Source organism: Atractosteus spatula, chromosome 1, assembly GCF_055471065.1.
Source record: "Atractosteus spatula isolate fAtrSpa1 chromosome 1, fAtrSpa1.hap1, whole genome shotgun sequence".
In the NCBI taxonomy this organism is placed as follows: Eukaryota; Metazoa; Chordata; class Actinopteri; order Semionotiformes; family Lepisosteidae; genus Atractosteus; species Atractosteus spatula.
In genome coordinates, this window is record NC_142706.1 from 71,990,759 (window position 1) to 72,006,538 (window position 15,780).

The following is a 15,780-nucleotide window of genomic DNA, read 5'->3' on the forward strand; positions in this document are numbered from 1 at the left end:
ATTTGGTTTCCTCAAAAAAATAATAAATATTCCTTTGACTTATCAAACATTTGTTGCTCATGTCTATAGGACATTTTCAGAGTTCATGTGAATTTGGAGATTAAAATTGAGAGCATACCGAATTTGTGAGAACTGGATAAATCACATTTTCACCATGTTAAGTAGCTTGACAGCTCTGAGTGATGTGTAAAGAGGTTTAACTAACACAGCATTTTCTTTGAGAACCCTGATGCACACTTTCACAGTTATAAATAGAACACTCAAAGCAAAATGATGTCGCACCACTCTATCTCTGCTGCCTCAGCAAACTGGACGTCTCCCTAGGTCCATGCATTGCATAAACCTGAAGATGTCCGTCTGCTCTCTTGCTTCTGCGAGTATCTAAATAGCTTAGTATCTCTCTAGCAGGCTGTAATCATCTTGACTAGTGCAAATGGACTTAAGCCATCTTATACTCACGTTCACAGCCTCCTGTGCTGCATGAACTCATTTTCTGCTGCTAAACCGAATCAGTCCTGATTGCCTGGTTCCTGGAAGTTCTTAAAGGGGTTATCTGGAGTTTGGCTTGATTTTGTGGTGTAGAAGAAAATCTTCTTGATGTAAGATGCAGTTTTTCACTGAAAAGGAAGCGCGTTGCCGTATGCACTCCCCCGAGCTCACTGCCGATGAAGCTTCAGATTGGGTAGACACTGGGGCGGGGTGAAAGACAGGAACCAGGAATGAAAGGAGACATGCGTTGCTCACTGCTCTGTGATAAAGACCTGAATTTCAGTTTTCTTGACTGCTATACCTGTACTCTTTCTAGAGCTGTTTTATTTGGGCTGAGGGTGCCATCGGCAAACAGCCTTCTTTTTGCAGCTTGTCTACAGTATGGCAGTTGAGCCTTCTGATTACCATAAGATCGGTGTAGACAGATATGCCCGTTTCTTTTGTATCCCCCAAATATGAGTCACCAGTAGCCTTTCAGTTCACCTCGATGTTATGGCTGTCTGTAATACTAGCACTGAGGAGAAAAGGCTGAATACGATCCCTTGGATCTGTTAGCTATTAGCAACCAGGCAGGCTAGGCAGACAGCATGGTGATGAGCGCTGTTGATTGCCTTCCTCGAAAGGGTGACCTCCTTTTTTCAGACTGCAAGCCTTATAGCTCCCACAGCAGAGTTGACATTGGATAGACCACCAATGGTTAAATCCAGCTTGAAGCCCCTCATAGCTGAGGACTTGTTTCAAGAAGAGCAGGCGTTCAGGGATAGTGAAAATAACGTTTTATTCCTCAGTGATCAAAGGGGGGGTGTTAACATCCTTGTTTGACTGCTGTCCAGACTTCATTTTGCGCAGCTCTTGACTATTCCTAGTTGACTATTTGCGCAGCCCAAACTCAAGCTGGCTGATGGGTTTTTTTTCTCACACTTTTTTTTAAAGTTGTATGTTATTTAACCTTGTTGCTGCTGCTGTTCTGTTCTGTTTTGGTTTTGGTGATTCCTTTGTCTTTGTATTGCACTTATCCTTGGCATTTCATTGCACTTGTGTGTATGACAGATTAACTGCACAGAACAGCCTTCTTGAAAACACGTGTAGCTTTTAAAATCTGTACATAATTTCTTAGGAGAATGGTGGCATTCTTAGTTCTGGGCTCCTAGTTATCTCACAACTTTAGGGTTCTAGGTTAGATTCTGCTGAGGGCTTCCGTATGTGGAAACAAATTATGAGTTCAGTTTGGTAATGAAAGTGTCATGTGGAAGGGGAGCCAGAAACCTTCTGGCCTTCCAGGACTGGAGTTGTGCATTAGGGGATGTAATTGATTGGGGCTTCTCTGAGGATCAGAAGTCATTTTTGCAGCTCCAGTCTCCATTATAAACTGGAAGCTCAGCTGTGCAGTGCGGTTTATTTCCAACTATGGGACCAGCAGGGCAGTCTGACTTTTGATCGCCTAGCAACAGTTGCTGAATTCTTGTATGACATTAACAAATTGTTAAATCATTCAGTCTTATCATTAGGTCACTGATCTGAGTTAATAGTTGCTTTTAGACAGATTTTAGACAATGTGTTGTAAACATGAAGGCTACAATGTTCACTATGGTCTGTACTGGTACAGCACATTACTGGTATTAAGGAGTACAAAGGGACATTGTGTTGATCTGTACCAAATCTCTAGGGGGCAATTACTAGTCACATTTGACTAGTTACAGTTGAGAGTCCAGAATCCAAACCACTGCTCCACACTGCTGCCATGAGACATGGTGAAAATCTTTAATCTCCATTCAACTGTTGGATTCAGAATAAATAATGCAATCTATCTTTCCAAAATGTTTTTCATATACAGTATGTAGTGTTGCATATTGTGAAGAATTTGTGTTATCAATCTTAATTTCAGTTTGTGGTATTACATGACTGGAGTAGCTCATTAGCATTTTTCTAATGAGAATTTCAGGACCTTGTGCTCAGGATTACATGTATCATATTTGCACCTTATACTGTAAATGCACGTCAATGCTACATGGGAGTAAGCAGAACACTTGGTTAATATTTGCTTTATCTCTCCATGTGCAGATGAAACTGAAGCAGCTGGAGCAGGAGGCACATCAGGCAGCAGGGCAGCAGTTCCTGGTTTCCAGCAGCAATCAGCTCCGCGTGGTCAGGATCTCTTTTCTTTTCTCCAGTTCTAGGTGGGGCAGTGACTACTCACTGGCTGCAGCCTTGGCATGTAGAGGCCTGATCTCACCAGAGCCCAATGCCTAAGTTGTGGGTCTCCAGCGCTGGTCTTGTAGAGCTCCAGTCCAGCAGATTTTATAGCCTATAGCCAGTTTTTAAATTTCTAAAGGTCTGGAACAATTTAACAAGGATCAAACAGGTGGAATGTTCAATTTAGGGATTTAGGGATCATCCGACCATCCATCCAATTTGGGGTGCTGGAGGAGCCGGATCCTATCCCGGCAAACAACAGCTGCAAGGCAAGGTGCACCCTGGACAAGATGCCAGTCCATTTCAGGGCAGACACACACATACTCTTACCTGGACCATTTTTCTCAGAAGCCCATTAACTTACCTGTGTGTCTTTGAACTGGAAACCTGAGCGCCTGGCAAAAACCCACCCGAACACAGAGAGGACACACAAACTCCATGGGCCTTCAGTCAGTGATTGAGCCCAGGGCCCCAGCGCTGCGAGGCAGCAATTCAACCACCGTGCAACAGTGCCGTCCATCTCAGAGATCATATTTAACAAAAATCTGAACATTTTTCAGCACTTAAGTACCAGCATTCTCATCTTTAACCATTACTTGCTTAATTGACCAGTTACTGAAGAAGTGCTCCTTACCTTTAAAGAAGTGATTTGGGGTGACTTATTAGAATAACCAGATTGGGGCTCTCCGGGACCCCTGGCCTATACTAAGGTGCCTAGGACAATCGATTGTCTCATGTTTGTCCTTTGTGAGCTCAATAGCCTGCCACCAGGGATTCAGATGTACCTCTATCTGTAAGTTAGATCAAAGGAGGTTTCTTAGGAATGTTTCCAATATTAAAAAAATTCAACCGTTGTCTGTTCTCGAAGAAGGTTGCAGAGGTGGGGGTGTGTTGTGTATACTGTATGGTATGTATCCAGGTGTGCAGGAAGAAAGGGGATTACAGAACTGAGAATAGCGTGTATGTGTGAGGGGGAGAGTTAGTATTTCTGACGGCTGTCCTGTGGCATTGTGCTGTAGGTCTTGTTTGAGAAGCTGCGCCTTCACGAACGCTGCGAGAACAAGAAATTGCCCAAGACCGTCCTCAGGCAGCAGCAGTCCACCTCAGAGGCCACTGTGAGTCCGTCACCACTCCGGGCGCTGCTTCCAGGCACTGGGCCACTTCGGTTTTCCTTTGCTTTTCAGTTTTAGCTCAGCTTTGCTCTAAATAGAAACTTTATTAGCATTCCTACAGACCACATGCCCAAAGCTGCTTTGATGGTCAAGTATTTTGACGTACTGTAATGCTTTGAAGCATCTAGAAGGCAGACAGGTTGGTAGCACTCTACTTCCGTATCAACATGCAGCTTTTTCTGTTATGTAGATTATCCAATTATGTATGTTGCCCTCACCTCATGTGGAATCTCCAGTTGCATTTTTCACATCTTGGCTCTCAGCTATGAACCCAATAACCGCCCACTGGGGAGAATGGGGAAGTATAAGCAGCCCTCACTGACCTGCCCACCTTCGAAGTGCTCATCTTTTCACCGGTCACAAAAATCGTGCAGGTGGTTGAGCCACTCGGGACACCAACAGGCAGCTTTTAAAACATACCAGTCTGTGGCAGGGGCAGTTGAGCTTCCCTGAGATCTATAGGATGCGTCATGTGTACCTGTCTGATGAGCTGTCCTTGGTGCTGAAGTGAGCTCCCTCCACTGTGATCTCTCTCACTGCTAACTCTCTGCTGCCTCCACCTGCTGTCATCAGGGCTGTCATTAATGGAGTCATATCTGCTCCTGGGCCTGACCTTCCAGAAATATATATCCTTTGTTTCCCAGGATGTCGTTCAAACAGTTTTTTCCTGAAGTGACAACTCCTATGGTTCTTTTCCTAAAAAAATTCTAAAGTACATTTAAGAGCCCATATTTAGAACTTGGATATCTCCAAAGATATTTACAAAGATAACCCCAGAAAAAAATCTGTTCCAGTAGTGTTATTTTGTAGCTCTTAATCTCAAGTATTTGCAGTGAAAACTTGAATAGAAAAGGTTTTCATAGTAGTCTTCACTGTACTAGTACACCCCTAATGTGGTATCTCTTGTGTTAAATTTCAGAGTGGTACTTAAGCCTGCAATGTCAGTCAGCTGAAAACACAAGTGTGCTGTGCTACTTAACTGACCCTCATGTCAGCAGTAAATATGTACATGCCAATGGGTTTTATGAGTGTTCAGTGTCGTGAGTGCTTTTAAGAAAAGACAATCCACTGAGAGTGGAATCTTATTGCATTACTTAATGAAAGGTTAAAAAAAAAACATTTAGCGTCATTATTCCCTAAACAGAGCAGAGAAGAGAAATGAGCACTGGAGTTGAAGGTAGGTACTGTATAAATTTCCCCCGTAAAGTCCATTCCGCCAGGCCCCTTCATAGACAAGTAGACAGTCTAAAAAAAATTTCCTGTCAAGTATCTGTTCACATGAATATCACAGTGAAGCACTAAGGAGGGGCCAATTCAAAAGTTGGTCTCCCAAGAAGAAATCGGTCCATGTCTGTCTTCAGAAGCTCTGAAGTCAAGCATGATTGATCTTTTTTACTTCCTTTTCATTTCACTTTTTTTTTCTTAGTTAATGCAGCTGCAAGATCTCCATCCTCTTCCCAAGATCATCTTAGAGTACAGGCAGGTACAGTAAGAGTTTTTGTTCCTCATCCTGTACGTTATGACACAGGTGCAGCACGGTGGTGAATTCTGGGCTTGATTCCTCCCCTGTGGTGTTGCGTGTTCTGGCTGTGTTCATGGTAGGTTCCTCCCAGCTACCAAAGGCACAATAGGTGGATTTGAGCCCCTGCCTCCTCATTGCTCTGGCCTGTTCTGGGTAGCTCTGCTAATCCAGCCTCAACACAGAAAAGGAACCAGGTGAAGAACATGTTATGGCCAAGGTGATGTTTGCAGACTTTCAGCTTGTTGAGGCAGTAGGTTCACTATCTCTGACACTGTTGTTTCCTTTAAGCACATGAGCATGAAGTTGCAGTGAGGTCTTTTACTTTTCAGGCAATAACCCTGGTGCAATATCATCCTTGCAGAGGGCAATGAGCTGACTTTTTAAAGTTGGCATTTGGCATTTTTAGACGTAGAACTGGAAGGCTGTGGGTTCAAATCCTAGGTGGGATACTGCTGGTGAACCCTAAGACTAGATATTGCATTCAGTTTGCCTCAGCTGTACTGTATGATCAGGTAGAAATGTGGGTTGCTTTGGATAAAACATTCAAGTTCGTAATATGATAAACATGACTAGCACTTACTGTTGGGTGTCACCTGACCCCATTAGAGATGGTAACTCCCACCTGCAAACCTCCCGCAAATAAAGTAAGCATAGACATGTTTGCACAAAATCAGGTGGTTAGGAGATGCTTGTCCAGTGTTGGCGATTGACACTGAAGAGCTGGGACAGAGTGAAAACAAGGACGGTTACACTGGACCATCTAGTGTTGCAGGTAACAAGATGTGCAGGAGGTTCTTCTGTAAGTAGTGAGTGACCGTTTCCAGAGAAGTGCCTTCTCACACTGTTCTCCCTTCCGTCTCAGCTGCCACTGTTAATGGATGTTAAGACAGCCTTGTGCGTATTGAGCATATTGCACACCTGCCCCTGAAAGTGTTCATACTCTTGATGAACAAGACTTCAAAGTTGATTTAACTGGAGTACATTAAGATTTTCTAATGTTTAGGAATTAAAATGTGATTAATATGCTAGAAAAGGCCTACTGTCTGTATCCGTTCAATAGCTGTAAACATTTTATTATACATGTATGTTTTCATACAGATGTGATCACAGTGATCTTGTAATGGGTTTTCGGTGTCTGGTAGTATCCCAAAACCTCAGAAAATGTGTAGCAACTTCTGGATGCCATCTCGATTGCCCCCAGTGTGTAAAAGGAGGGTGGCCATGGCAGAACAACTCGGTACGTCACCATCCTGGGGAAGAACACGGAATTTTCCAATCCGACACAAAACATTACAGATCTCAAGAGCACTAGTAATTACTAAAGAAAAAAATCCACAACCTATTCCAGCCTCAGCTGGGAAGACGTTCAGGGTTTCTGGGGTGGTTGCTAGCCCCAATGTGCAGTCAGAGTAGTAATTTGGGCTCTTGTTGCAAGGCGCCTTATCCTCTTGAATTGGAAGACGGCTGCCCCATCCGCATTTGTTCAATAAATGAGCAATATGATATTTCTTAAGTTGAAAAAAATCAGATACTTTTGCCTTAAATGCAGCCTGTCCACCATTTAAGATTTTAAAGCTTGGTCTAACCATTTCTGAAATATTTTTTAGAGTTTAAGCCTGCCCTCTACACCTTGGACTTTAATGAGTCGCTAATTGGTTACTCACATGAGAGCTGATAAGACAGCTGGGGAACTTAAAAGTCTCTGTTATTATCTGAATACTGCAGAAATAAGACTACTATTCAAGCTTTTACCCCTAGAATTTAGAAAACGTCAACATAAAATACTTGAATTTGCCAAAGAGCAACTGACTGACACTCAAATAAATGGGATCAAAGTATGTGGCTGGATGAAACACAAAATCAATTTTTGGACTGTCTTCCCAGTTGATACGATCGGCATGGAAAGGATGAAGCTCATGTTGTCAAGAATGTCATCCTTCCAGTGATGAATTGATCCATCCTGCTTTTCCAGGGCTGTTTTTATATTCCTTTTTCTTGGGTGTCCTAGTGAGAACCGATGAATGCAGGAATTCCACTGTCTGAGACGTTTTAGTCAAAAGTGGGTGACTTCTGTTAAGAAGCCCCAGCTTCGTTGCGATTTGATAACAATACAAAGCCGACATACTGTAAGCACAATGACCCCATGGTTTAGAGAGCATGAAAAAGGTTTTCTTGGCCCTCAGTGTATCTAGTAGATGATGACATTAATTGAAGAAAGCGGATCTCAAGCACAGGTCGCGCCACCCAGCCGGGGAGGTCCTGGAACAGGGTTGCGGTTGATTATTCCTCAGCTGGAGTTTGAAAGCCTATTAAAAAGGCTCCACGGAGCGTACGCTCGAATCTGTCCTGCCAGGGTAGGCTTTGCATAAAGGGTACTGCCAGGCTATGCATGAAACTTGATCATACGTTTAGAAATGTAAAGGTGAAGTTCGTTTTGAAACTGAAAAGTTGAAAGAAGATGTGCCACATTAACGGCGTTGAGCCTTTTTCAGGTTCACGCCTGGAATTAACCCTTCCTTGTTCCTCTTCCAGCCCCTCCCCCTGTGCTGCTGCCCAGTCGTATTGTAGAAATGTGCTGTAGCTGATTTTGGGAGGTGTTGAATTTATTGCTTTGATAGCCATACAGGTCTTTAATTTCTTATTTGTCTGTTACATGTGGTCCTGATTTTCACATTAAGTCAGCTGTTAAAGTTTTTTCCAAGGTCATGAACACATTTCGAAGCTACTATACGCTGTTTAGTAGTACCAGCTAACCTCTACATTTTTTCCCCACAGGTCCATAAGATCAAATCTGCTTATGTGGATGGAATTCTTTCATGCATGAGTAAGGTAAGTTAGATATGAGATGTAATCTCACTTGCATTTCATTAAAGGCTTCAATATATGTCAATATGTGATTTATGGGGACTTAATATTTTAAATATCTGTACGTCACTGACATTTTGTGAAGTTAACCAGCTTTACTTATGGAAAATATACTTTTTTCTGTTGGATTTTGGAGCTTTCTCTCTTCATCTGGACTCTGATATAGTCCTGGTGTTCTCAGTGCTTGGAGGGCAAGTGATGGTTTTAAGCAAGTGTACCGGAATTATCTGGTACATGTCTACTACCTGTTGACATTGCTCTTGTTCCTTCTTTTGAAATTGTTTTTGTCATCTCTGGAGCATACTGTATGTATTCGTGTGGTCTTTAGTTATTACATTTCTTGTAAAAGTAAGCAATGGAATTGTGAGGGTCGAGCACCCAGGTGCCACGTTCTGTATAATAAGGAATGTAAAACTGTTTCTGCCCTGTAGTTTTGACTTGTGGGTCTGAAAGTGGGTCTGAAAGGGGATTAGCATTGCTCTCTCACAGCGCTGGGGCCCTGGGTTCAGTTCCAGACCTGGGGTGCTGTCTGCGTGGAGTTTGTGAATTCTCCGCTTCTTCGTTTGCTCCTGTTTCCCTCCCGCAGTCCAGAAACGTACTGGCTCCTGGGAAGATTCGCCCTGGTGGTAGTGCCTGCCTGGGTGTGCCCTGTGATTGAGGAGTGTCCCAACCTGGGGGTGCCCTGCCCTGCGTCCGTTGGTTGCTGGGATAGGCTGCAGCTCCTCTTTGACCCAGAGTTGAAGAAGTGGTTAGAAAATGGACAGAACGGGGTGTATATACTGTAGTAGATTCAGGTGTAATTCCAATGCTTAATCAACATAATTGGCAGCATACCAGACATTTTAATATAACTCCAGCCTCAGTTGAAGAAAAAGGCTGTTATTGACTGCAGAAAGCATCTACTTTGTCAGCTTCATTCCACCAAAAGCCTCCTTTGCTGTAAAATCACACCAGACCAAACCCACTGTCCTTCATTGGAAGGAGAAAAGCTATAAACGCCAAGATATCAGAGTCCAACACAAGTCAAGTTAATTTTAAGCCTATGGGAAGAGGTTTGGTGCTTCTGCTAATCAAGTCATGTTGTTATATAGAAATACTTTTTAAACATTCTTTTTTAATATTATTGTTACTTTTATAGGAAACATAAATCCTTATATTATTGCTAACATTAAGGATAGATTCTAAATTGCAAGGCTGTGCCCAGATCATGTTAAGGGATATCCTATCAATGGTGAAAATGAGCTGAGTACTGTGCTGTCTTACGCACTCTGACTCATTGAAGTCATCCCCTATTGCAGGTTAAAGAGCATTAATGTTTGGCTGAAATTCATTTAAGCACTCTCCTCAAATATTCAGACTTAATATTTTTTTGCATTTAGGGGTGAATAGCAGCACAGTGACAGCACCCACTAGAATTGGGTAAACGTTTTAGCTACGGCGTATTTTGTTATTTTACTGTAACGACGGTTCTTGTGAGCTGCTGTTATCCAGAAGGGCAGTGAGTCCCTATGCGACGTGACTCAGCCAGCCCTGCTGCCCCTGCCAGATACAGCATCACCACTGCGGGCTTTGAGCCACTTGGCCAGTTGCTCAGTTCGTTCTGCACTTGCGTCATCTGCTCACAGACTCCTCCCCTGAAACCCTCTCCGTGGCAAGATTAACCCACACAAGCAGTGTGTTTTTACTGGGGTTCAATACTTAGACACTCTACACTGAAGCCGATCGGCAGGTTCCCCATGACATTGGAAACTGTGAGGGAGGAACAGAAGAATGATCATCTAGTGGCGAACACTAGATGGCAGCAGTAAGCCTTATCAGTTCTCCTCCGAGCAGCAACATGGAATAAAAACAGTGGCCACTAGGTGTTAATGGGGGGTTGCTTTAAACAGTTTAAAAAGTTGAAGTCTGATTTAAACAAGCTACCCATGAATTTATTTATAGATAATTAGGTCTAGGCGATCTCCTATTTACTGTATACAGTATATAGTTTTGTGGGACCGGGAGCATTAAGAGATAGTTTGTCATTAACTAGTTGCATTTTCCATGGCATTCTGCACACAGCATTTTATACTGTATATTTTGCCACCCTGTCTGGTTATCCTCGTCAGAGCAAGTCAGAGCATCCCTAAGGTGCACAGGAGAGGTGTCTTTATATTGTAGGTAAGGCATGAACTGTAAACCGATTTTCATTTTCTTTTTAAAGAATTTGGTTTTATTTTTTCCCTACCACGGTCTCAGTGTGTCTGCATGGCAGCCTGTTCTAATGGAGTCTGTTTCATTTCCTCAGACCTCTGTCTCTTCTACTTGGAACCAGACCGGTACAGTGAGTGGCAGGCTTTCAGCCAAACACCCTGTAAGTAGCTGTTTACCCTGTTGTGGCTTCAAGGTCCACCTTGTTACTGTGTTCTCGCTGGTGTGCTCATTCGTAGAAACACCTCAGGGGGAATATTGTGTTGCTGCTTGCTGCTTCAGCTTTGGTTTCTTGCCAGTCTAATGTAGGCAGCAGAACAGTTCATTTGCAATGTTTTTATCATTTAAATTTAGGGAGTTTATCATAAATCCGTAGAATACTCTTCTCAGTTTCTTTTTTTTTTTGCTGTGTCATCCAACATGAGGACTAATGCTTTCTTCGGTGAATAAAGAAGCTGTTTTTGTCTGAATTTGGATTTAGTGCTCAAGGCTTTTACTTTTAAGCTGCCAGCTTAAAATAAGTGCTGAATTCTGAACTGAGTTTTTCAAAGCTGGTATATTTCTTAGAACTTGAACGGAGTTAAGGGTAGGAAAAGTACGGTGATTGCTTGTATGGGAGCATGCAGGCTCTAATCGGCCGTCCCTCCACAGAGCTCACAACTTTCTCTCCCTGGGAACAGCTACTGTATGGTTTTTACCAGCATCATCTCTCTCTAAAAGAAGAAAAACAGAAGACTTTGAAATGAAAAGGTCTAATTACTGGTATGTTTTCGTTTTAGATTAGAAATTTCACATACTGTGTGCTAGATGGCTTCTGTTATTCAGGCCCGAACCAAGATGAGCAAGATGCAAATGAATCATTTTTGATATCCTCATATATTGCTTCTTGGTCTTGAGCGTAGTTCATGTGGATGTCCAGTTCTTTGAATCGCATGGTATTGTGACGCACAGTATGACACTGTGCTTAAGAATTGTTTCATAAAGCACTAGTAGTACATACAGTCTACTATTAAGTGTACAGTATTTGTTTCTGTGCTTTTAGCTATTAAGGTACTCAGATTGTTGCCAAGCTCTATAGATTGAGTTTTTGCATTTGCCTATCGTCATAACCCTTGTGCCAAGCAGACGTTTCTCCCCACGGCCCATCCTTTCAGGTGGGTTGGACAATCTCCTCGTGTGTGGGAGCAAAGAAGTGTTTACCCTGCATTCTGTGCCATGATTGTGAAACAAGCAGATGATTTTACTCCTCCCAGCCATCTTAAACCTGGGAACTGGAAGGTCACTCTGTCCTCATTCATATGTTCCTTCTTTTTCTTAATCACTCAAGCAGACCGTATAGGTTCTCGGGGTTTCCACCTCTCCTGTTCACCTGACGTTCTCAGCACTGCCAGCAGAGCGGTGGTTTGCAGGGTGGAGAAGAGGGTTTGGGGTTATGTCAGATGTCAGTGCAGAATGGCGGAGTGGTGAGCAGACGGCAAGGCTAGGCACGCGGTGCACGACGCCTCACTCCTCTCTCTCGAGAGTGCCGCCGAGAAACATGGCAAGCACATGAGAGAGCTGAAGCCTTTAGTCACGGTCTACGCGTTTTGACTGGAGGAGTCAAGACAACGGCGGCTTTGAAATATTTATAGGGAATTAAAATGAGAAACTGCCCACTGAATGAAACTGTGCGGTCCTGTAAGCCACAGGAGTCTGAAACTCGGAACACGCAGAGTGGGTCCAGAGGTCACCTGTGCGTCAGGCATGAGAACGTCCCGGAGGTCAGGGACCACAAGGGAAACCAGGGTGTCTTTGTGTCTGAAATTAGCTCGGTCTGAAACGAACTGTGTCTGTACTGTTTCCAGGATTCAAAATGTCTTTCTTTAGTGACTCCAAATAAAGTCAAGCCTATTTTCCAAATAGGAACGCAAAGAATGCCATAAACATTTTCTTTAAATCTCCTGTGACACTTGAACTATACCCCACTCAGTAGCAAAAAGCCATGAATATCCCCTTTCAAACACATCTGCAGCAGTTAATGCTGATAAATGATAGATTTAGTAGCTAGGCAACACTTTCGTAATAAAATTAAGAAATAGTTTAGGGACTATGGGATGAAGCCTAGGAGACAATGAATTGTTGATGTTAGACAGTTTACCTGTGTGACCGGTGTGATATAGAGGAGTAATGGGTCCTTCTGGTTTATAACATTAGTATAAACTTCAGTAAGGTCTCCTTGAACCTTCAAAAGTCTGGTCTTACTAACAAGGTGACTTGGTAAACGCTTGGTAAAAGCTCTCAGTCAGTATCCAGGAGCTGTATAGTTTTGCTAGTAGTATACTGGTACGTGCCTAGGGTTGTTAACTTTCTTGTAAAGAAAAGTGTACATTACTTCATGTGGAGAGAATGACGCTGAAAATATCCCATCAGTCTCAGTTTCAGGTTAGTGTCAAGAATTATTTTAGTGGTCTAGTATCGGTATTTGTTTCTTTGCTTGTGTTCCTTGGGATGCTTTTTTGCTATTTCTTCACATTATATTGTAAAGTGGGAAGGCTTCGGAAGTCAGGAGTAAAAAGTTTTTGCTCTAAATGGCTCTAAAGCCGTTTCATTTGATAAGACCAGTTCCTGGTGTTGCCATTATGCGATGTGAAAACATAAAATGGGTTCTGTGCGTTTTGAAATCCCACAGAGTGCTTTTGTACTTTGCTTGCTGTTCCTTGTGAACTCAGGCATGTGTCTGTTGAATCTGCTGTGAGCCGTTTTCAAAACCATTTGCACATCACTGCTGCTATGGCCAGAGCACGTTTTAGTAATGCCTTAATGGGTTCTTGGAGTATTTTGTTGTTTTTAACTTTCCCCCGCAAGCACCTCCTCCGACACTGTGTCGGTTAATTCTGGTTAATCTCGTCTTGTTTCCTCGAAAGCCACTTGGACTGGACAAGGACGAGGTGGAGGGACGAGGCTGTGAATGTGGATTTACTGTGGATTGTCGGGGACTGTTCCTTCACACCTCCCTCTAGCTGCTCTGGATTCACGCGTCATGGCTTGCTCTCTCACAATCACTCCTTTTTCAGTTCACGTTTGTCATTATACTCAAACACGGGTATATGGTATAACGAAATGCTGTTTAGCTAGATTCTTAGACGGTCAGTAGTGCAAAAAAATGACAATACAACTGTCAATTCAATTCAATTTATTTTTGTATAGCGCCTTTCACAACAAGGTTGCCCCAAGGCGCTTAAATGTAATGTAATTGTGTAACAAAAGAAAGACCGAGGCAACGGGCAATGTGCAAAAAAAATAACAGGTAACGTGCAAAACAACAGTTGTGCAAAATCAGAAGTCAACAGAATGAAACAAGGGATACAAAATGATGGAGAGTAAATGTCTCGACATGTGTGGTAGAGGTAGATTTCAATGTGCCGTTGAGTTTGATGAAGAGAGAAGGCACAGGGCAGTTTATTTTAAATAGCGCCTTTAAAGGTGGCCTCTCAGAGTGCTTTACAGAGTGAAAACAATAAATGTAAAAAAATACACAAGATAAACAATGAGAATACACAGCGGAGACAGTAGATGGTGGTACTGAATACAGTAGGAGCAGGGGGGTAAAGAACAGAACCAGTTCAGTAAAGGCTCTTCTAAAGAAGAAGGCTTTGAGTCTGGATTTGAAGGTGACACTCTGATGTCCTTTGGGAGCGAGTTCCAGAGCTTTGGGGCATAACAGGAGAAGGCCCTGTCACCCACAGAGTGTAGACAGGCTTGTGATTGCATGCTTCACATGCAAACCCAGATCCCCTTTGAGCCTTTACATTAACCTAGCAGGTATTTGCTCATTTTTAGAATTACAATCTTATTTTTAAAAAATCCCCTTTAGCTCCTTTTTGCTGCTCCTCCTTTTTTGGCTTGTTTATGAACTGCACCAGAAAACGCATCATGTAATAAATGAGGAAGTGAGAGAACTTATCGTCATTTATTTTTGTCAAGAACATCTACAGTAACTGTTCTCCCTTGACACTGGCAGGGGTTCTCATTTCAGGTAATCTCTAAAGGGCTTTGCTGAGAAAATCTGCTAAAGTGATCAAAATGAGTGATCCAAGTGTGTAGAAGCTTGTGATTTAAAGCTGGATTACTGGTGTTAAGGACAAGGGCTAGCTGGCCCTGGTGGAATAGTGTAAACAGATTTGACAAGGGCGCTCTGCTCTATGAGTCTTCCCTTAATGGAGGATTGTGGTATTGGGACACATTTTACCACTAGTATCCTGTTAATATGTCTCTGGCCCAAGCCGTAGTCCCCACCTGCTTCAAGACAACCACCATCATCCCAATACCAAAGAACACCACAGTGACATGCCTTCATGACTACCGACCGGTGGCACTAACACCTCTTCGAGAGGCTGGTCATGAGGCACATTAAGGACACCATTCCAAACACACTGGACCCGTACCAATTTGCCTACCGGCCCAACAGATCCACAGATGACGCAATCTCCATTGCCATACACACTGCCCTATCCCATCTGGATCAAAAGAACACATACGCAAGACTACTATTCATCGACTTCAGCTCAGCTTTTAACGCTATCATTCCAGAGAAACTAGTCAAGAAACTCAGTGTGCTGGGTCTCGACACCACCCTCTGTAACTGGATTCGGGACTTTCTGACAGGCAGACCTCAGGCTGTCAGGCTTGGAAACCACACCTCCGGCACACTTACTCTGAACACTGGGGTCCCCCAGGGGTGTGTGCTTAGTCCATTGCTCTACTCTCTCTACACCCACGACCGTAAGGCCAAACACAACACCAACTCCATCATCAAGTTTGCCGATGACCCCACAGTTGTAGGTCTGATCATGGACAATGATGAGAGGGCCTACTGTACAGGGAGGAGGTCAATCTCCTTACAACGTGGTGTGAAGACAACAACCTCACCCTCAACGTCAGCAAAACCAAGGAGCTGATCGTCGATTTCAGAAAACTGCAAAACAGACATGCCCCTATCCACATCAACGGGACTGAAGTAGAAAGGGTCAGTAACTTCAAATTCCTTGGCGTCCATATCACCGAGGACCTCACATGGTCTCTCAACAACACCTGTCTGATCAAGAAAGCGCAACAGCGCCTGTACTTCCTAAGACGGTTAAAGAAGGCTAAGATATGTCCCCAGATCCTTACTAACTTTTACAGATGCACTACAGAAAGCACACTGACAGGTTGCATCACGGTATGGTATGACAACTGCAGTTTTGCTGACTGCAAAGCCCTACAGCGGGTGGTGAAAACTGCCCAGTCCATCACTGGGGTTCCTCTCTCATCCATCCAAGACATTTATAACAGATGGTGCTTGAGGAAAGCTCTAAGCATCATCAAAGA

General features: G+C 43.3%; 1 protein-coding gene across 1 annotated transcript in view; it reads left to right on the forward strand.

Moving 5' to 3' along the window:
- The window catches only part of poln (polymerase (DNA directed) nu), a 116,477-nt gene that overhangs the window by 11,432 nt on the left and 89,265 nt on the right, over nucleotides 1-15,780 (forward strand). The window contains exons 9-13 of the mRNA XM_088921285.1: nucleotides 2,551-2,634; nucleotides 3,702-3,797; nucleotides 5,281-5,337; nucleotides 8,152-8,205; nucleotides 10,529-10,594. Of these exons, the coding sequence (XP_088777411.1) occupies nucleotides 2,551-2,634; nucleotides 3,702-3,797; nucleotides 5,281-5,337; nucleotides 8,152-8,205; nucleotides 10,529-10,594 (357 nt within the window). The remainder of the gene's footprint in view (nucleotides 1-2,550; nucleotides 2,635-3,701; nucleotides 3,798-5,280; nucleotides 5,338-8,151; nucleotides 8,206-10,528; nucleotides 10,595-15,780) is intronic.